This window comes from Anas acuta, chromosome 1, assembly GCF_963932015.1.
Source record: "Anas acuta chromosome 1, bAnaAcu1.1, whole genome shotgun sequence".
NCBI classification, from domain to species: Eukaryota; Metazoa; Chordata; class Aves; order Anseriformes; family Anatidae; genus Anas; species Anas acuta.
In genome coordinates, this window is record NC_088979.1 from 142,864,575 (window position 1) to 142,886,594 (window position 22,020).

General features: G+C 38.7%; 1 protein-coding gene across 11 annotated transcripts in view; it reads left to right on the top strand.

Annotated features, from left to right (window-relative positions):
• The window catches only part of FGD4 (FYVE, RhoGEF and PH domain containing 4), a 109,458-nt gene that overhangs the window by 14,856 nt on the left and 72,582 nt on the right, over positions 1–22,020 (top strand). The window contains exon 1 of one of the 11 annotated variants that reach the window (XM_068662146.1): positions 1,525–1,668. The exons of 3 other annotated variants lie outside the window; for them this stretch is intronic. In XM_068662146.1, the coding sequence (XP_068518247.1) occupies positions 1,647–1,668 (22 nt within the window). In that variant the 5' untranslated portion in view covers positions 1,525–1,646. Of the gene's footprint in view, positions 1–1,524; positions 1,669–7,909; positions 8,086–16,615; positions 16,749–16,993; positions 17,416–18,427; positions 18,594–22,020 lie in introns of those variants that run through there. 7 more of the 11 variants (XM_068662218.1, XM_068662232.1, XM_068662164.1 and 4 more) reach the window with 7 other exon arrangements.

Here is a 22,020-nt window from a genome sequence, read left to right on the forward strand (position 1 = left end):
TTTGTGTCCAGTGTTAGTAAAAATATTTGACCTGTGGTTTTGAATTAATAGTCGTGTGCCACTATGCTAAAGAAACTTAAAAAATCATACTTCATCTGCACCAAGCATATCCTGTTTTCCACTTCAAAACATGGCTGGAAAGTTCAGTGCTACTTCTGCTAAGTTATTGCACCAAGTTATCAGCTGTAGCCCTCAGCACAGGGACAGTAGATTCTGAAGATGCCATGGAGCTCTCTGAGATAAATCATATCACACAGTACTGTATGATGATGAATATTGCTGGGCTGACTCTTTCAGAAAATTGAAACGTTCTGTTTGTCCACAGACAGTAGATGCAGTTATAGATTGGCTGGCTGCTGTGAAATCGCTGGTGTTTCAATTGAGAACTGTGGAGTGTTTTCAAATGAAATGGAAAAATGGCATATTTTATGTCTCATTAAAATAAGTATTGGTATTTTAACAGAAAAATACTCATATTTTAAGCTTAAAAACAAATAAACCTTGTCTTGTACTGTTTTAATTAATTGATATCTCTGTTATTGGACTAATAGGCATTGAAACTGTTGCTGTATAAACCACTCCAAAATAGCATGGTACACAAGATTAAAAACAATGCTTCTATATATATATTAGGGTGTTTTCACACCACAGGCTCTAAGTTAGAAAAAACAGAACTACCTGGTTTGTTATAACATTTAGACTGCTCTTGCTGATTTTGAGCATGCTTCAACAGCATTGTGGTGAAGAGACATCCTGCAAAAGTATTGACCTTGTATGCTATTAGTACAAGATATATCAGCTACAGGGCTACTCAAAAACTGTTTGATATGATCTCACTACTCTGCTTGTGAAACTGAGAAGTAACAAAATTGTGATACTTTCTGTGCCCTATATTTCCAATGAAAATGACTTGGTCCTTTAACGAAATGACTGATGTAAGGTGAAACATATTTACGGCAATCTTTTTTATATTTTAAATAGGGATGTCTTTTTTTTTTTTTTTTTTTAAAGATAAACTGGCGCTTTTTAAGATACTTGGTGGTCCTCAGACAGGGGTGATAAAAACAAACAAAAAACCTTACTGATGTTGGCTGAGGCTTTCTTACAGAAATAACAGGCAATGCTCAGTAGGCAACCACCTCACTTTGAGCAATGGCGAAATGCAGTCTAACAAGATATTCTTTTGGTAGCTACAGTAGCGTGCTTTCAATTCAACCAAACAGACTTTCATGTTCCCTTAAGTATCCACTGTCTGGAGTACATGTTAAGCATTCACATTGCAGAAGTAAGAATGAAGAAGTCTTCTGATATTATGCTAAATGTTGGCATCTTTGTACATGTCCCTAGATCAGAGCAAATTAATGTGAGAGGACATATCAAAAAGTAAGAGTGAAGCTCTCCCTTTTAAATTGTTTTATGAATACACTGTTTTTTCAGAAATATGATATTCTGGTGAACAAAACCTCTCCATCTTACATTGGTCTTGAAAGCCACAAAAGGAAGTGAAAGACAGTGAGCCCTTCAGCATGTAGGCTGTACGGCTTTCTTTAGTGTGAATATTGAGGATGCAAACAGGAAGCAAATTTCATTTAGAAAGAACTGTATTTTGACCCAAGCAGAAGAAACAAATCCATAATTCTTAACAAATGCTCTTAGATATCTTCAATGGTAAGTTACTATATTACTGTGATTAGCTACGAAATACTTTGGATTACTAAGGGTATGGTAGGGGTGTTGTCATTTTCAATAGAGTTTCTTTTCCTAAAGCAGTCATTTAATGCAGTGAATGTTTAAGTGAAAAAATAATTGTGGATTTCTCTACCTTGGAATGTTAAGGGGGAAAAAAACACAACTCTATTTAAACTATATTCTTTTTTGACAATGATGTTACTCATTAAAATGGCTTTTAAAATTCATGACTGTAGTTCATTAGGACTGAGAATCTCTTTCTAAATAATAATGCATAGGGGAAGCATAAGTGTTTCTCAGTGCAATTAAGTAGAGTTAAGAACAAGGTTGAAATTATTTATTTCTATAGACAGGATGTTCTGTACAAATTTAGTAGCTAAATAGCCTGGTTTTCTGAGGTAATGAATTTGAGCTCTTTTGAAAACTGGTTCACTGATTTACAAGTCTAAGTACTGGATTTGTATTTTCTAACTTCAGGCATGCAAACCGACAGATTCAGGTATGTAACTTGAAAGATTAGCATCAGTAAGTACATTCCAAGTATTGTGGCTTTTTGAAAATCTGACAAGTATATTTTATCTATTTAGATAAATAAATAAGATTGCTTGTGTCTTTTTGGAGTGTTAAATTGCTAGTACAAGCAAAATCTGAATTGTGCAAATGGCATCTGCACACTGCTGAGATTTGTAGTGCAGTGAAAATGTGAGGTCTAGAATGCAGTAATTAGAGATGGTAGTCAATAGTTAATGAAGATGGTGCTTGTGATCCATCTTTAAAGGGAGAGCAAACCACTGCTGCCCTGCCTGTGGTGCCCTTATTGACCTCCTGCCGCAGCTGCTCTCTGCTTCCATGGCTCAATCATGGAATAATTGGCATGTCTCCTTTAAGGATAAGTAGTCTGTTTTCCAAAAGTAGTGGAAATACTTTGAGAGAAATGGAAGACTTACAACTGAAAAGGGTATGTCTGGGTATGTAGTTTGTGTGCATAATTTCATGTTTGTTTTTTTGTTTGTTTGTTTGTTTGTTTGTTTGTTTTTTGGTAGGGTTTACAAAATCAGGTAGCTGCTATTTGCTTTTTTTTTTTTTGCTTTTTTTTTTTTTCTGGTGTGGCTTTGCTTTTTGTTAAATAGATCAGGCTAACACAGGTTTTTACACCTGAAAGAAGGACACAGTCTGTGAACTGCTTGTTGCTGCTAAAGGATAAACGAAGAGGTGTTTGGCAAACAAGCTTTAAACATTCATCACTGAGAGACTGATTCTGCCTAATTCCACTATCTGTATGGGAAGCCTATGCAACAGCCTGGCATGTTACTGCACTTGAATGTGTGTTTTGTCTACTCCTCTATTTGTGCAGTTCCCATGGGCTGTTTTTCTGCTTTTTGCTGGGATGCCAACTTGTAGGAGGTGATCAGAAGAATTGGCCTGTGACAGTAACCTCTTCTTTATTGTAGCTGTCAAAGCAAGTTTGCCAGGATCAAAGGTAGTGAAATGGTTTCTCACAGAAAGGGAGTCTTTGCATAGTGTTTCTTTTGAGGCCATTCTAAATCTGGCTTAAGATGAAGAGCGTGCCATTGAGGTGTCTGTCATCCTATTTAGTTCCACTGTTACAGGATAAGGTACTAAAGATGAAGAGGTGTTCATTTTCCCATGAAAGAGCAAAATGATTACTTTTTCCTTTTGGAGTAAGGTAAATAAAATAGATACCTTTGGGGAATTTCTTTATGAAGAATTTGTAGTTCATTGTAATCAGTTTTATTCAGGGTGAGTGCACTGCAGTGAGCAAGAAAAAACACTCAAAAAATCAAGTTCTGCTTCTTCAATTTCTCATGCTTGTTACCCTTATTAGCATGTTTTGGTAGTAATCAAGGGTGTTCTCAGAAACTTTTATAGCAGCCTGTAGACACTGGTATGCTCGTGATACAGGGCAGTACTCCTAGAGCAGCTACGTCTAAAGGAAAATGTCCCTTGGCCCTGCTGACCCCTGAGCCTGCATTGTTCTTGATACCCGAATCTATTACTTGCAAGCTTACATTGACATAGATGGATTCAGTTTTTCTTAATCTTTAAAAAAAAAAAAAAAAAAAAAAAGTTACAGATATTTAAAATATTTTTCTCAGTACTGAGAAAGAAAATGACTATTAATTTAATGGAAAAAGACTTACTGAAAGTGACTTTTGTCAGGACTGCTCTAAGTTAATAATTGCAAGATGGTACAGTGACAGGCTGCTGATGCTAATGGTGGTCTTCAGATTGTCAGCCTAATCCTGTGGACTTTTAGAATTTACTTGCTTTGATGTTTACAAGATGCCCACATAAACTTGTAGATGCTTGAACTTCTGGTGTGGTGAAATCACTTACAGGCCTGGATTTATCAATCACTTTCTCTGTAGACGGCTTATGTTCTGATATTAGCAGAACTTCTTTGTGCTAAAGTTAATTAAGTGGGATCTTGATCTTAGTGTGGAGGCTACTCCCAATAAACTTTCTGTGCTCATAGATAAAGTTTATGAATTCAGCCAGGTTGGAGCCATAGGAGAGGTAGCATCTTTTGCACTGATCCATGACTGGGGAGAGAAGGGATAAGAAGTTGAGCTTTTGACTGCACCAAAGCACTGGGAAAGTCCAAAACAAAGTAGAAAGCTGCAGTTTAGGCTTATTTTTCCTTCTCTGCCTCTTTTTATTTTTCCTCATCTGGTAAATCTTCTTGTAATACTTAACTTGAAGTGTAGCAGGGGCCTTGTTTGGGGAAATGTAATGTCAAAGCACAAGTCTTGTATGACTAAAGAATGAGCTATATTGGGTCTGTTTGTACTATTTGACACATGAAAGGCCTTATTTAAATTTAGATGCTTCCTGTGCTGCCTTGGTGGAACCATGAAGTCCTTCTCCTTAGATGGGGCTCCGTATGCTTTGAAGTAAGGAGGGAAGACAGTGATGCTGTAAACAAGGCACTTGTGTTCTAGCAGAACTTCTGGGAACACAGAAAGAACTGATGTTCTGAGCAACAAATAAAATTTTCAAGGGAATATGTTTGCCTAGAAGAACGTATATTAAGAGTACATTGCTAATTCCAGTTCTGTAAATTTTATGGAAGCCAGACATAGGGGGAGGAGAGGGAGTTTAGTAAATCGGAAGAACAAAGCATGGTTGACTGATACATTTGTCGTTGCTGCTAGATGAAGTGTTGTCTGTTGCCCATGTAAAAAACAAACAAAAAATCCTTCCTGTTTTCCTAAGACTGAAACCAAACCACCTACATTCAGAAAACTAAAACAAACAAACAAAACACAACAAAACCAAACAAAAACAAAACTTAATTTGTGCCAATCCTATAGTCACTTCTTTTTTATCAGGTTTATCAGGTGGGGCATTTCAGAATACTTTGTAAGAAGCTCCTATTACCAATGTGTTTATTCTGAGAAAGGAGAAGCTCGTACAGTAGGGTCCTGCATTGCCCTAGGGGTAATGCTACGTGCAATCTGCAAAGCAGAGCATTCACATGAGGTTTAAGCATTGCTGTCACCATGCTTCTTCCATACTTGCTTCCATGGACTGCTGGCTGCAGAGTAGAGGTGTTGGTGATGGTACTGCAAGTTGGATAGAATGAGCATATGTGCGTGTTTGTTTGTCCGCCTGTATGTATGGGAGACTGATGATACACAGAAGGGGAAATGAGGGCATTTTGAGGGAGAGTGGACTGGAAGAAGAGAGAATAGAAGAGGTTGTGAGTGAGGTGACAGAGTGAGTAGAGTAGGTGAGAGGGTAGTAAGAAGGTAGGCAGTACATCTCTTGTCCTTTCATTATAGAACCAATTGTCTTTGTTTAGAGACTGACAGCCCAATACCTTTCAGTTTCCATACTTGGCCTCAGCTGTCACCAAGTTTTTCCCCACCCTATTGAAGACTGATGTATGAAAGCAGAAGACTTATGCGTGAAAGCAGCCCACCTGCTGGTTCTTTGGTGTTGCTGATAGACTAAAATATCAATGATTCTTCAAAGTCAAAAGGTATGAAAAATTAAAACTCTTGTATAGATTCTGGCTCAGGTAAGAACAGAACAGGCTTCTTTCTTTAATGATCTGCTTTGGGGCTTGCCAGCCATTGCAGGGTGCTGGTTGGCTTTAAAGTTACTGTTCTTTCCTGTCTTCCTGGGACTCTCGGAAGTGCTTTTATCTGATTATCTGAGTTGCCTGCGATAATGCATGAAGTGCTAGCCCTGTTCTCCTTTGCCCACTGCTGTGTCATATGAGCCTCCTGTGAATTTTCATCCTTGTTTTTTGGATCCTGGCATTGCCTTGAGATAGCTCATGGTCTTTCTTTCTTTCTTCATCGGACTGCCCCAAAACAGTGAGATCTGTGGAGCAGAAAGACTGTAGTATGTAACACTGTAACTGCGATCCAAAACACTTCTGATGAAATCCATTTTTATGTATTGGAGGGATCGTCCTAGGTATCACAGAGAACAGCTTGTTCCTTTATGAAACTTGACTTGTACTTGATTTGAAAAAGAAAAAGTAAATGTTCCACAGTAATGGTTTATCTCCCGGTAGTAGTCAAAATGAAACCAGTGAGCCAATGGCAGTGTTTGCAACTCAGTTTATTTTTAAAACTTCCTTCTTTTTCTTGAATGTATTCCAGATAACTATGCTTATTTTCATACCTCAGGGAGGTACAGCCTGTGTATGATAGTTACCTCTAAATTTGATAAACCTACTTTCAACTTTTACTCTTCTTGACACTTGAATTTTTAAATGGCATTGGTGTAAATATATGTGTACCAAGGGAAATCACTGGCTTAGAAAACAGTTCATTTGTTAAGTTTCTTTTTTTTTTTTTTTTAAAACTGACCTGCACATAGCAAATATTTTTTAATGTTGAAGTTGTTGTTTTTTTTTAATGCTCTTGAATGTAGTCAAAATATACTTACGACAAACCTCTTTGGTTGTTCAGTCTTTAGTATTTTCTCTCTCCTGCTGTGTCCCTTGATACTGTTCTTGAAGGTCAAGAAGGATTTTGAGGTTCCCGTTTTGTGGCCCAGTTTGTTCTGTAAGTAGAAAAGTAAATGCCTGGTTAGCAGCTTTTTCAACAGGAAGTTTTTACAGCGTTAGAGATTTGTCTGACCATCACTGAAAGAGACAGCTATGCTGATCACTCTGAAACGAACTACAATAACCATGATTTAATTGTTTCTGTTGCAATAATGGTTGAATGCTGTAGTGAACTGTTAGATAGCAGTCAAATTCTGCCTTTTCTGTGTTAAGGTTGTATGGTTCAAATTTTTTTCATGGTTGTTATGTAGGTAAGTTTTTAGAACAATACTTGTTAATAGGCATCTAGTCTTCCTGGCAAATAATCACCTTTGATGTGTCACCCTTCCCCACACACATAGGGTACTGTTCACCCTTGCAACTACAGAGGAACAAAATTACATCTGCCTGTTCCCTCAAAACTAGTAAATTTCAAATCAGTCAGTTGTTTCTCATTGAAGAGAACTTCTGGCTACGATTTGGCTGGAATAAATATTTCCTGGTTGTTCTGAGTGATTAAAGTAAGTGACAGCTGTTTCTGGGGGTGTTAAAGGGCATTATTCTATGCTTGTGGATCTGAGTTTCTTCCTGCATCTGTCTTTGATACTCTTTTTCCAGCTGATGCTATATGTGATGTATTTGAAAACAAAGTGCAGATGTTTTATAATGAATCACTTTGTTGTTTGGTTTGCACACCTTTACATCACTTCTTCCTTCTTCATCTGTTTGACGGGTTCCTGTTAAGCTCTCACAAATATCACAAAGGCAATATATTCATCCTTCGCATCAGTTTTGATATCAGTGCCATGCTTTACAGACAAATTTTTGTTTAAAAAGAAAACCTGAGAAAAGTCATATTTTATAGTTTAGTTGCAAACATACTGCTATGTGGGAAAAATCTTGTTACATTTTCTTGGGTAGTTTTTGACTAGACTTAGCTCTTCTAAGTCCTAAAATAGTTGGAAATATGCTCATTACCAATGCTTCTCTAAAAATATTGAGAGCGCATTGCTGAGAGCCTTGTACATGAATAATCTTAAAATATTGAGATAAATTTTGTATCTGCTGTCTTCCCAGAAGCACTGTGCGTTGCTCAGTAAAAATAGATTTGTGGTGATATACTAGCAGCAACATTCTCAGTCTAGAAGTAGTTTCCTTTGGAGTGGGATGTGCAGATCTGAATTCAGATCAGCACATGGGGCACTGGCAACTCTTTAAGTACGGATGTGAGCAGAAAAAAAAGGAACATTGGTTGCATTTTTGGAATAACTGTTTTCATGCTGGACCTGGGAAATTGCAAGATGAATCTTAACCAAATTCCTGGTATCCTGGAAATTCACTGTCTTCTTCATGGATTTTTTCCATACAAGGTCAGTATTTAAACTCCCTAATGGCATTTTTCTAATATACTTTTAGAACAGCTTACTCTTTAAACTTGGCAGAGGCAGGCAGCTGCAGCCCTAAAATGATCCTTGGCAGTTGACTGCTGCTTTCCCCAGCTGGCAAGTTTTCCTGTTGTTTTCCTTTTCCCTTTTGTGTCAGCCAGTTGATGATATTTGTTTGTTCTCTAATGGAGAAACAGTTTCCTCCATCCAGTATTAGAACAAAGTCTGATTTTTATTTGGATTGCTGGGTCACTTTTTTTCTCATGTAGCTGCTTAAAAATACCACGTGTGCCATCCGGAATGGTGTGTGTGTTTTCCTCGGTTTATATTCCTTGCTTTAAAATATCTGAACAACCTCAAGTAGTTAATGATTTGTTTTCTCTTTGTACCTTCATAGCCAGTGGGATTTCTAATCCTATTGTTACCTGCGTAGGAGTCTGCACAAACAGTGAAGGAGTAAGTTGAGGAGAAAAAACAAAACAATAATAATGATAATGATGATGATGATGATGATAATAATAATAATAATAATAATAATAATAATAATAATAATAATAATAAAAACTCATTGCAGAGCTGAAGAATTTGAACTTAGATCTCCTAAGGTAATTCAATAGCTTGCTATCAGGCTGTTCTTTTTTGTCATGGAGTTTTGGCATTTTAAATTTACCATGCAGATGATAACATAGTAATTCCTTTATTAATTCCTATTTGGATTACAGTTTTTCCCAGTTCTTTGCATGGATATCTTTCTGTTTTCTTGGTTCAGAGCATCACGAAGATGGATGCAGATTTTTGTAAACTGCACTCTTGAATGTGAGGAGGACACAGTGGTGTGGTGAACTTTCTTCCTTTATGTCCTATGCTACACTTCAGTTTTTAATGGACCTCATTTATCTCACAGAATGTGAAGCCGCCTATCTGAATTGACAGATTTACTAAACTAACTTCTAAATGTTTTCTATGCTATGGTCTTGATCATTTCTGACCTCATGTTTAAGCTTAATCTCTCTGTTGCCCCAGGATAGTTATCATAAAAGTTATTTATCCATGTCATACGTAAGCTATTTAAGAATTAATATTTAGACATAAGCAAAAAATTCCAGGTCACTGAAGAAGAGTGCAGAAGTCGTTTTTTTTTCAGAGGTATGAACTGCATTGTTCTGTGAAGTATTTTAGCAGATGTCTATTTATGTCAGATGTGGTGCTCCAGAGAATTTGCTTGTGACTTCAGCTAAGGTCCAAGGTTGATGTGGTGCGTGTCATCCATGGAACTTCTCTGCAAACTTACTTTCTGCAAATAATAATATGTTGGTATTGTCATTATTTAGGTTTTCCTGCTTCCTCCTGTTCCCTACCCCTTTCACCACTGAATAAAAGCCAAAGACCCGAAACATAAAATGTCAATTTGACATTTAGTGTGTCTGAACTTTTTTTTCTCATGCAAATAGTTGTGCAATGTACAACAAAAATGTAAAAATCCTTGCCCTTCTATAAGGTTACTGCATTCCAACTCCTCAGAGGACCCTTTGGGAAAGAAACCCACCAAAGCAGTTTTGCAAGGTTCTTCTTGGGTCTTTTTTGTTTTCTTTCTGTCATATGCACAAACAGTTTTCTTTTTGTCATATGCACAAACAGTTCAGGACAGGAAAAGGAAAAGGCTTAAAACACAAGAAACTCAGCAGATGAAGAAATATAATAGATAACAGTCACTGTTGATGTTATTATGATATTTTAAATAATATTCAGAGTAAAGTAATTTGTATTGTATATATTATATAAAGCATTATATTGTGGTATTTGTGCTTGGACAAAGAGCCACCTTATCCTTTTGTGCTTATATTTCTTGAAATATTGTTCTTTGGGTAGGGACAAGGTGATAAGAGTGATTCTGGGGATGATTCTAGCTTTCAAAGCAACTTCAGTAATTCTCTGGAAGACACTGTTCGGATGTTAGGCCAGCCAATTTACAGATATTGCCTGGAAGACAGGAAAACAGTAATTCCTTTTTCCTGGGTTAATTCTGGGGTTGACACTGTTCCATCTTAATGACAATTAACTAGCTGGACAATAGGAAGGAGGGCATCCTCAGCAAGTTTGTGAATGATGTTGAATGGAGGCAGAGTAGTCAATAAGAGTAAGGTAGGGATCCTATTCAGAAGGACCTCATCAGGCTGGACAGGTGGATTGGCTGAAATCTCCTGCAGGCCATCATGGGCAAATAAAAATGTTAGTATCTGCTGTGGATCATCTCTTGTCAGTAGTACAGGCTGATGGTTGGAGAGCAGCACTGTAGAAAAACGTGGGGAACTGGTGAAGAAGTTGTATGTGAGTCAGTAGTGTGCCCTTGTGGTGAGACAGAACCAACCACGTTAGGTCAAGTAAAGCGGTTATTACAGTGATAGCTCTGTACCTATCAAACCAAACCAGGAGCACTATGTCTGGTTTTGGGCTCCCTGATGCAAGGAAGATACTGTGAAACTGGAGCAAGTCCAGTGGAAGGCCCTGAAATTACAAAGGCTGAAGCATATGACATATTAGCTCAGTAGAACTAGATTTGTCCAGAAAAGAGACATCTACAGTGTTATTTTTTACTATTTTCTGACCCCTATTGGGGGTGTATAGAGATGACGGAGACAGACTTCTCTCAGAGACAGATGCACAGTGTTAGCACAAGAGACAGCAGACACAACTGCAGCTAAGGAAGTTTTAACTGCACATGGTGGTGGGAAATTTGGCATCAGAGTGGTGAAATGCTGAAATGGGTGCCTATAAGGAGCAGATACTTGGAAGTCAATTGGGAAGGCCTTGAGCAATTTGATCTAAGCTGGTCCTACTCTGAGCAGGGCATTGGACCAGATGATCTTTGAGGTTCCTTCACAACTAAATTACTTCACAAACTGAGGCAGGGGAGAGAGGGGCTTGAACCAGATGGGGTCTGACAACATTTCTTTGATCAACTGTTGTGATTTGGAGATCGGCTTATCAGAGTATAGATGCCTGAATGCTTGGCTGAAAAATATAAATGACCCCCAAAATACAGTAGTTTTCAATCTCCTCCCCCCCCTTTTTTTTTTTTTTTTTTACTGCGTTCAGTAATATGCAGTGGCACATAGAAAAGTGACTTGTCTTACGTAGGCAGGACAATAAGAACACATCTAATAGGAGAGGCTGTACTGAAAGTAAGTGCTTAATGAGATAGTCATTTGTCATTGCTGTTTTATTGTAAACATGAAGTAATTGTGACTGCCTCCTACAGGAAAGAAAGAAGCACAAACTTCTGTGTCTTACATTGCAAAAGAAACCATACAGAGTGTTGTGGTAACGTTTCAAGCTTTCTCTAGTCCGGCACTTTAGCTGCACAAAATTTTCTTCCTCCTCCCCCTTCCACATCCTCATTTTGTAGGAAAGTTATTCAATTATATATTCATTGAATTTATCATACAATAGATGCTACTATACTTTGAGAGGCCTTCCTTCATCTTCGGGTTACTGTGATAGTCTGTACTGAAGGAAACATAGATTGAATATAACATTGCTTCTTGAACAGTCATTTTTCCTTCTAGGTTTCCTAGAAGGAAAGGTACCTAAAACAAAATGCCAAAGAAGATGATAGTGTGCTCTATGATCCAGATCTTGCAAAAAGGGATTCCTCAAATGCAAGCAGCAAATACTCATGTCAGTTATTTAGTGTCAATTATTTAGTTATTTAGATTTTTGAATTGGTTGACCAACTTCGTGCATCTGCTTTGAAAGTATTTTGTGAGAATATCACCATACAGATAAGTTATTTAGGTTCTGGAAGAGCTAAAAAGTCATCCTTTTTTCCCACCTGCCATCTCCGTCTGGTCATGGTGGTTGATAGAAAGGATCAACAATCTATTTCTGACAGATGCCGAAGGCATATTGCAATACCATAAATCTGTGCAAGGCTCGTGCAGAAAAAAATAAAGAAATCCTTGGAAAAGGCAAAACCAACTTTTTTCTCTGTGTGGTTTGTAGAGGCTTTTTTATTACTAAAGGTATGAGTGTAGAACAAAGTAATAGTGAGGATGACCTAAACCATAGAAAGAGTAGGAAGCAGCTAAAGAGTAAGTAGCAGTGTTGGCACTCTAAAATAGTGAGTCAGAGTCATGGGTGTACAAGACTTTGACAGTAAAGAGTTTTTGAGGTAGTTCAGCTCTGTGGACTATTTTCAGTTTTCTTGGCTCTTGCTGCATGGAAACATACTGTGTGCTATGACTGATTAATATAATTTACCTTTTTAATTCAAATGGACGCATACTGAATGTACAAGTGTAAGGACAGTCAGACACCAGCAACCTGATGTGACTTGAACATGATTGCTAACTGTGCAGGGCCTGGCTTGTTTACAGACACCTTCCACCCTCACTTTCCCCCAAAAAAAGCAGCAACAAGAGCAAAACAAACAAACAGCCCACAAACTTGCATCCTCTGAAATAAAAGCAATCTTCCTGGACTTATGTGCATGTCTGTGTTCTCCAGCTCCTCTTTTCCCTTAGTTTCCTTGATTGCAAAGTGAGCCAAAAGGTGGACTGTATGAAGTTCATTTGTTACAAGAAATTTGTGTGTTATTTTTTTCTTCTTATTGGCTATTCTACTGAAATTGGATGCTGACTAGATGAGTCTAAAATTCTGCCAAGCCACTATTTCCAGAATACCTTGTCTCCTAGTTGTGAAGTAGTGTGTAAAGCGACAGAAAAGGGGAATATTCATTCATCTTGGTTGCTTATTCAAACAAACAAACAAACAAACAAAACCTTATTGAATATAATTAAACTTGGCTATTGTTCTGTCTCTGGAAATGGGAGAGACTATGGTGTAAATGTGGAAACAATCCTCTGAACACTCCTACCGTTTTTGCTTGTTTTTGGTTAGCATTTGGTAGTCTTCCTAAAATACAGTTCCTTAGCACGCTTTAGCTTCAATATTAAGTGAAGATGTATGCTGTTGAAGGGGGAAGGGAAAATAGCAAGGATGTTTACCATCGTGTACTGCACTTATGTAGACTTACTGTGTATCCCTGAGAGAACTTCTCAGATCTTTCTGCTCCCAAATCTAAACAATGTAATCCCTCAAATCTCCAGAGGTTTCTGAGGAAGACAGTATGGCTTCTTGTGGTTTACAATGTCCTCATAGTCTAAATAACTATGGTTGGAGTCTTTCAGCTATTTCTTTAGCATTTCCTGAGTTCTTGGTAACATGCAACAAAAATGCAACAAAATAGTTGTATTTTCCTTTTCAAAATAAAATATTGAGTAGTCTCTCCAGTCAGTGAGCAACAGAGTTGTTTCTGCCAGCTGCAGCTTTATAGGAAGGTGGCAAATGCATAGAATGTATATTATGTGCAGGGGAACAGACGTATGGTCAGTCTGGCAGTGTCTCCCACTGCTTCTAAATTATGTGAAGTCAAATGAAGTATTTATGTCCATTTTTAGCATCACTTTTGATAAATCCCAAATGTAGATTCCTCTGGTCTGACTCTGTCTTAAATTTGGATTTGCTAAATCTTCCTCTGAATTGAGGAGTAGGTGCATTTTGGAGATTACTTGTTTTCAGTCGTGTAAGACTGAACTAAAAATCTATTCTGGGGTCTCCTCTCTGTCAGCTCTGTAGCTTCCAGGTATGAACATGACAACTTATTAGTCTTTACTTGTTACAGAATACATTGACTGATTAATAATTCAATCTGAAACTTGTTAGATGAGAGATTTCTCTATACTGTGTACCATCATAGTATGGGATTACTTTAAAATTAGATTATGACGATCTACTGAAGCAACAGAAATAGGAAAAGACAGAAAAATTGCTGTTATGGGGTGCAGCCTTAATCATTATTTGTTTTTTAAGGTTATATTAAGCCTTCTATAAAATAATAAAAGTTAAAATATATGGCAGTGTAACATACGATATAATGCTGTTATATTCTAGGTAATTGTGGTCTGGATGAATAAGTGCTCTTTGTAGACTGTCAGATGCAGTCACTCCTTTTGTTGATGATAGCAATCACTCTTACTCATTGCAGTGCTTAAATCAAATGTAATCCTGCAAAACGAAAACCAGAATTTTATGGTGTTTTCTTTAATTTCTGTGCAGATACAACTTCTTTCTATAACCTGAAATTGCAGGAAGAAATAGAATATAAAAATTCACTGTCTGCTGTTAAAGTAGGAGGAGATTAGTAGAACAAACATGACCAAAACCGTGGCTGTAATTCATACAGAACTTTTAATGACTAGCTACAGGGCTTGAAGGTTAGGAGGGTTTCTGGGTGAAACAGTAGATGGTGTTGGAGATGACGATGTTAAACTCCAATTTGTCTAGGAATGCTGAGGATCTTAGCTCAGTCAGTAGCAGGAGAAAATGTTTGACTTCTGTTAGTACCATCAGATAGCTTTCTTAGTGAAGGCCTGTTAATAGACAATTCACAAATTCATCAGCTGAACTGTCTAGCTGCACTGTGTTATTGTTTCTCTTCTGTTAGACTGAAGTAGGTGTAGTGTATGCATGTGATGATGTAGCGTTGTCATAGCCGTCTTCCTGAAATGGGCTAAGCATACTTAGTGTGCTTCGGGACTAAGCACTGGAATCTGTAGTCTCCTAAAATTTCATCCATTCATGTATTTCCTTAGCTATATTATGTGCTGATCATAAAATGACAATTTTCTGAAATCCAAGTTTTCATACTTCATAGAGCAATAGCGCAGTAGACACATGCTCAGTATATTGTTTTAGCTGATAGTTCTTTCTGTTTTCAAAAACAAATTTGAGGAGATGGAACTCTAGTGGATGTTAATACAGTCTTCTGATGACAGCCTTTTCTGAAGTGCTCTGTTTGTGGGGACCCTTAGCATGTAGGGGGGAATTCCTTTTTGCAAACCTTTATCCATTTGGTTCTCTTATTTACTGTACAGTAAAACCTCCCCTGGTGCAACTTGAGGCCATTCCCTCTACTCCTGTTACAAGTTATTTGTGAGAAGAGACCAACCCCCAGCTCCCCACAACTTCCTTTCAGGTTGTAGAGAGCAATGAGGTCTCCCCTGAGCCTCCTCTTCTCCAGACTAAACAACCCCAGTTCCCTCAGCCACTCCTCACAGGCAGGACTTGTGTTTCAGGCCCTTCACCAGCTTCGTAGCCCTTCTGTGGGCACATTCCAGGGCCTCGATGTCCTCCTTGTACTGAGGGGCCCAAAGCTGAACACAGTACTTGAGGTGTGGCCTCACCAGGGCAGAGTACAGAGGGACAATGACTTCCCTGGTCCTGCTGGCTACTCTGTTCCTGATACAAGCCAGGATGCTGTTGGCTGCCTTTGGCACCTGGGCACACTGCTGGCTCATGTTCAGGCAAGCGTTGACCTCCCCCTCTCTCACCCCGATCCCTTTCTTCTGCACAGCTTTTGAGCCGCTCTGCCAGAAGCCTTTAGCATTGCATGGGGTTGTTGTGGTCAAAGTGCAGGACCCTGCACTTAGCCATGTTGAACCTCATCCCATCAGCCTCTGCCCATTGACCCAACCTGTCCAGGTCTCTCTGCAGGGTCTTCCTACCCTCCAGTGGATCGACACTTCCCCCCAACTTGGTGTCATCTGCAGACTTACTGAGGGTGCACTCAATTCCCTCATCCAAATCATCAGTAAAGATATTAAAGAGGATGAGCCCCAAGACCAACCCCATGACAACACCACCGGTCACTGGTTGCCAGCTGTATTTCACCCCATTTACCACTACTCCCCTGGCCCAGCCATCAAGCCGGTTTTTAACCCAGTAAAGCCTGTACCTGTCCAAGCCATGGGCTGCCAGCTTCTCTAGGCGAACACTGTGGGAGACTGACAAAAGCCTAGGTAGATTACATAAATAGGCTTTTCCTCATCCACCAGGAGTGTTACCTGCTCTTAGAAGGAGATGATGTTGGTCAGGCAGCATTTGCCCAAACCCATGCTGGCTGGGCCTGGAATGAAAAATGAAAGAGCACCAAATGCAACTTACGTGATTGTCATATTTATGAGTTTTCTGATACTGAAAGATAATAACTTCCTGCTAGACATGATACTACTATGACAACAGTAGCGAGACTATAAGTGGAAGCAGCTTATACAAGTCCTTTCTCTGTATTTATTCGGGTGTTTATAGTTCTTCACAATCTAAAACACAGAAACCCTTATACATTGAGTGACAGTCATTTTGCATAGCCAGAGTTGTCCATCATTTTCTTAATAAATGAGGGCTCTTAAACTCTTCAAGATGCAATTAGACTATAGCTCAGGTAATGTGGGATAGAACATAGCTATAGGATTCTCCTTATTGGCAGTACCGAGACAAGTGAATTTTAACCTGTAAGGATTTTTATTTCTTTTTAAAGAAACATTTGCTCTGAGTTATGTGCCCACTCGCACAATCTGCTGTTAGTCTGTTAGTATGTGTTGAAATATTTCTTGTTGCGTGTTTCCTGAGATATGTTGGTGAGTTATGAAATCCAAAACTTCCTTTTTTATATAATGAGTTGATAATGCTTGTTCTAAGCCCAGTTTAAAGACTGCCTCCTAGAAGGGCAGAGTTACTTGCACAAAAACATTGGATTGTGTGGAGTTCTGTTCATGGTAATGGTGTTTCAATATAAGGCATGGGTAGCTGTAAGTAGACTTCTCTTTTTGCCTTTTTATTTTTAATAGCTTACCCTTTTTGATGTGAATTACTGACTTAGGGGATAGTCTCTGAAATATCTGAAAATAAAGATATATGTAGCTTTCTCACCCTGGCCTGTAGGTGATATTGGATCTCTCTTAAAGCATTATAGGACAGTAAGAGTCAAATAGGATCTGTTCTAGCCTGTGATCAAGATTCTTCTTGCAGGAGTGAGTTCTGTAGTCTAGATGTAGTTTTTCTGCTAATGACAAGAAGAATGCTTGTTTCTCACTGTCACTGAGGAAGGAGAAGTAATCTGTCAGTGTCCGAGGGCTTTGAAAACTGGGGCAGTTGCTCTGAATTGACCTCTCATCGCATGGATAAGCAGCAGCAGAAGCAGAACATGAGAGCACTGATCAAAGGCAGCTGTTACTGCAGTGAGAAGTAGAACCTCGTGACCTTCCTCACAGCACACGATGGGTTTCTGTTCGAATTTGAGCCTATTTTCTGTCACTTTTCTGCTTTTTTCTTCCTATTTTTTTGTCACATGCAGTCTGGGATAAGTGATGTTTGATGTGGGTGTGGGAAGGAGGGATGAATGCCACTTCAGCCCACCCACATCATTAGCTAGCAGTGCATCACCAAGTAGTCTCTTCTCTCAAACCTGAAATTAAGGTAATACTTGTCTCTACTGGTATGCCTATATTCTATCTGTTTAAAATGTAAACATAGATTGAATAAAGAGCATTTCACTGTAGAGTACGTATATAATGTATATGCATAGATATATATACACAACATTTGCACTATCTTGTATTACTTGAGGGACATAGAGATGCTGTTAAATATTCATCCCTCTTTGTAGTGCATGGTCTTTTGACTCAATGACCTCATCAGTGTTTATAGTGAAGACAGTAAATCAATCTTATGAACTAAACAATTTTGATTCCAAATTTTTTTTTTAGTGTGCAAGTTCAGTTAATTAGTTCTGTTCTGTATGTATCTGTATCAGTCACTATTAATTTCTTGTAATGTATAGGTGGTTTGGAATGTTTCTTTATATGTACATCTTGATTGATTCTGTTTAAATTTTTTTCTGTATCCTTATGTTTACTAAGAACTTTTGCATTAATGACAAACTATAAAAAAACTAGATCTTTCAAGGTATTGGAGTGAACTGTGTGCCAATATCCTTTTTTCCCCCACATTGTAACAAAAGAATAAAATCCCTGAAAGCTGTCGCTCCCTCTTTGTTGTACTATATGTCAGTAGTAAAAATATAAATCTCCATGATATCCTTGCTGCAAGCAAAATGCTGTACAAGAGTAAGCTATACTAAACCTATTACTTATATTGAAAATAATCTGAAAGAGATGACCTGTGTTTTCTTGCTGTATGCCTCTAATGCTCTACATCTATTGTGGGTCCCCCTGGATGGAAACCCCATCAGTGATCTAGACCCCTAGTATTCATAATGCAGTCTCTGCCAAAACCTTCACTTTTTTTCAGCTGCAGAGTTGGTTGCTCATCCTTTTGGGAAGGGATAGACTGCATTGGGAGCTTTGAGCCATTGACACACATACAAAATAAAACCACAGGAATATTTTGGGTGCCTGCAGTGTAATGTGTAGTTGCTGTCAGCCTAAGCAGTACTGTAAGGCAGGGTTGTTTAAAAAAAACTAACTCACTAGTGTAAGCTGGTATGGGATGTGGGTGGAATTTTTGGCATTCAGTGCTGTGGCTGTGGCAGCTACCAGTAAATCCTGCACTGCTGGTTTTCCTTGCACTGGCAGTGGAGCTGCTCCCTGTGGGTTGGGATGGGACAGGAGACTCAGGACGTTCTCTACCACAGTGTAAGTACCGCAGTGGGTTTCCTAGGCAGCTGCCTGATCCGTTGACCTGCTGGAGGAGCTTCAAGCGAGGGAAAAGGAAGGTGTTTTTGTAAAACTGATCTGGCACTTTGTCAGAGGACTGCTGTGGACGGCTCGGAGAAGTGTTTGTGTTGGATCTAGCACAGGTGTTTCTCAATCTTAGAAGCCTGTGACAGATCAGTGCTTGGTGAGTTTGGAGAGGAATTTGAATGGAATCAAAGTGTATTATATGAATGCGTCTGCTAAATGCATTTTAAGATATTTTGTTTCCCTGGGTTCTTTGCCACTAATGGGTTAGCCACCTGTAATGGGCTAAAGCATGAGGGTGCTGAGGTAATATTTAGTGCAGCTTGAGCACCGCTGCTCCAGCTGTACCTCAGGCTGCCTCTGTGAAGCACCAGCTGAAGTTCTGCAGTTACAACAACTTACTTTCTTCCGAAGTTTAATTTCTAAAGAACAAGAATGAGTTTTGGTGGGACTTCTCCAAGCCACAGCAACCCAGCTGTCCTCTGGTTCCCATCCAGGCTTCTCAGAAGCTCTTCAGTAAAGCCTGAGGAGAGAGGAAGGTCCCATGGCCGTGTTTCCCACCCATGTGCATGTCTGTTCTGCTTTCACTGGGATCTTAACTGGTAAATAAAGAGCACAGGGCAGAGCCCTGGGGTCAGCTGCTCCCCCAGAGCTGGTTTTAGTCCCGCGTTGCTCAGAACCCTGTCCAAAGAGCCGCCTGTGATCTCTCTTTGAGCCTTGCATGTCTCAGCTTTGTCTGGCTCGGCTGTCAGACGCTGAATGTGTCAAACTAGAAGGCTGCTGCTTTTCCATGGAAACGCTTTGTGCAATTGCAGAAATAATCAGGCGCGTCTGCTGGTTGTTATGCCCTATTGTTGGACCCTTCCAGACACCAAATTGAATTGTCTTACCTTGATAAACTGAGTTTTCAGCAAAAATCCAGTGCTGCTTTTGTCATTCTTTTTTTTTTTTTTTTTTTTTAATGCAGATGGATTGAAAAGTGTTTGTGTCAGTTTATTCTGTTGTTGCAATGTAAGCCCCTTGATGTTGGCTGTCCCTTTTCCCTCTGTTCATGCACGTCTTGCAAAACCAGCTCCAGACCTCTTTCTTGCTTCTGGGTACCACCAGTATAAGCTGTCTCATGCCTTCTGTGTGCTAGGCCTGAGTTGCTGCGTCCTCTTCAGGGAGGCTGTGCTATTGTATGTTCTTCTTAAAAACTCTGTTTGCAGTGCTTTGTACTGCTAATATTAAAAATAATCACTGTTTACAAAACCAAACTTATTAAAGTAACTGTAGCTGTTGCTTTGTGCTTAGCAATTTCCAAGAAGTTGTTCTAATCTCAGACCTTTGGGTTGGCAAGTGGATTTTTTTGATTGACTTTTTAAATTATTTTTTTAGTTGGCATTCTATGTATCATAGAAAAAAGCCAACATCTTTCCCTACAGACATATTACTAACTTGAAGACACAACTGATACAGCTCAGTGGAAGAGGTGCCTTAAAGTATTAGGAAACTGAAGTACTTGCAGCTAATGGAATAACTGTTTCAGTGTATTGGGTTGGTGCTGCTCTTAGGTGTTTGGAGACATAACAGTGGAAGTCATGACTTTCCTTCCTCCGTAAAAAAAAAAAAAAAAAAAATCCTAAGTTGAAAGCTGTGCTGTAGGACAGCTGTGAAGGAATGGTAACTTTCAGACTTATATTACAAATGCTTGTGGGTCACTAAGATGGCCTAGTGTGAGCTCTGTCCTTGTTTCTTTGTTGTCCTTTAATGATAGCTGCCAAAAATAAACATCCACATAAACAGCTGTCGTAACCTTTGGAAGAATGATTCGCTGCAGTGACTGGAGACAGTCCATGTCATTGAACTGGTGAGAAGGAGTTAGCTTGTCTTTCTATTGTGAATCCTGCTTTTATTAGCAGCAACAGTTTGGAAGGGAAATGTTTATCACTTAAAACACTTAATCAAATAGCGGTCTTAACGACAACAACAAAAACAGTTGCTGCTTCTTCTCTCTTCTCTAACATGTGCAGCTCTAAGCCTGTTGAGCACGGTGTGGGAAAAGAGGAAACTCAGTAGTCTTGCTGCTTTTGTGACTTTGAGGAAGCATGTGCTGACTGGAAACCATGGGGTCCTGAAGCACTTGGGAAGTAAGGGGAGAAAAGCCCACCCAGATGTGAGGTCTCTATTTGCTTTATATCTGTAGAGGTGCTGTGGAGAAAGTACTTGTTGTCAGCAGAGTTTAATTCATTGCTTTTCTTCTGCAAAGTACAGGGGTTTACAATTTGGGAAGAGAACCAATTGAGATAGGACTGGAAGAGCGTAAGTGTTGCACAAAGGGATCTTAAAGAACCAGTGCAGGAGCCTTACCCCTTCTATGTTGATCACCAAAAATGCTGAATGTTGGAATTTTTTATATTGTAGATGAGTAAAAAGAAAACTTGTGAATTTTGGCCCTTACAATTGCTTACACAAACAATTTTTTTATACTCTTAAAAAGTTAGACATCCTATTTCCCTTAAAGTGAACTTCCTCAATACTAGATGCTGTCAAGTTAAAAGAAATATATATATGTTATGTTGAAGCTATTACTCATAATGGTAATATACCAGACTTACTGCTTACTATACCACTTAATTTTTTTCACAAAAGATATTCCTCCTCTTTTGAAGCAAGTGTGAGAATTTAAAGTAACCTTATGCCTTTTAAAGTTATATGTTACATTCTGGTATGTTGGATAATTTGTTTTTTTTTTGTGTGTGTGCTGTTTTTTGTTTTTTTTCACCAATGGTACAAATGTTCATGAGATGTACAGCTGTATCCCTCTGTTTAGAACTTTAATTATAAAAATAAGTTCACATTGAAGAGTTAAAAATTATCTTTCTTTTCAGAAACAGGTGATCCTGTAACAGAGCATATCAATGGTCTATTGTAGTGTTTTATCTCGGGCACTGACTTACACTTGATACCACTGCCAGGGCTTACAGGGTGGTTTTAGTACAACTGTGAAAACAGGTATGAGAAATGGGCAAAAGTTCAAAACCATGCACATGTGAGACCTGTTGTTGGTTACCCAAATGCAGTGGTTGGATTTATAAATACAACTTTAGATCTTAACACAGGAAATGAAGACTAACACCTGTTAACATTTTTCTCAGGTTAATAACATGCATTGTTCTAAACTCATATGATTGATTTTGGATTGATAGGTTTTCAGCAGTCAAAAAAATTAATCCTATTTAAATAACATACAGTTCTAAAATCCAGTTTGAGTCTCAGTCAATTTCAGTAAAATACCAAAGTTTCCATCTATCAGATAGCATCTGAGACTGGAAAAAGCTGAAGCGTACATGGCATCATCATTATAAAAGACACTCGCTTTATGGGATTCCCTTCAATGAAA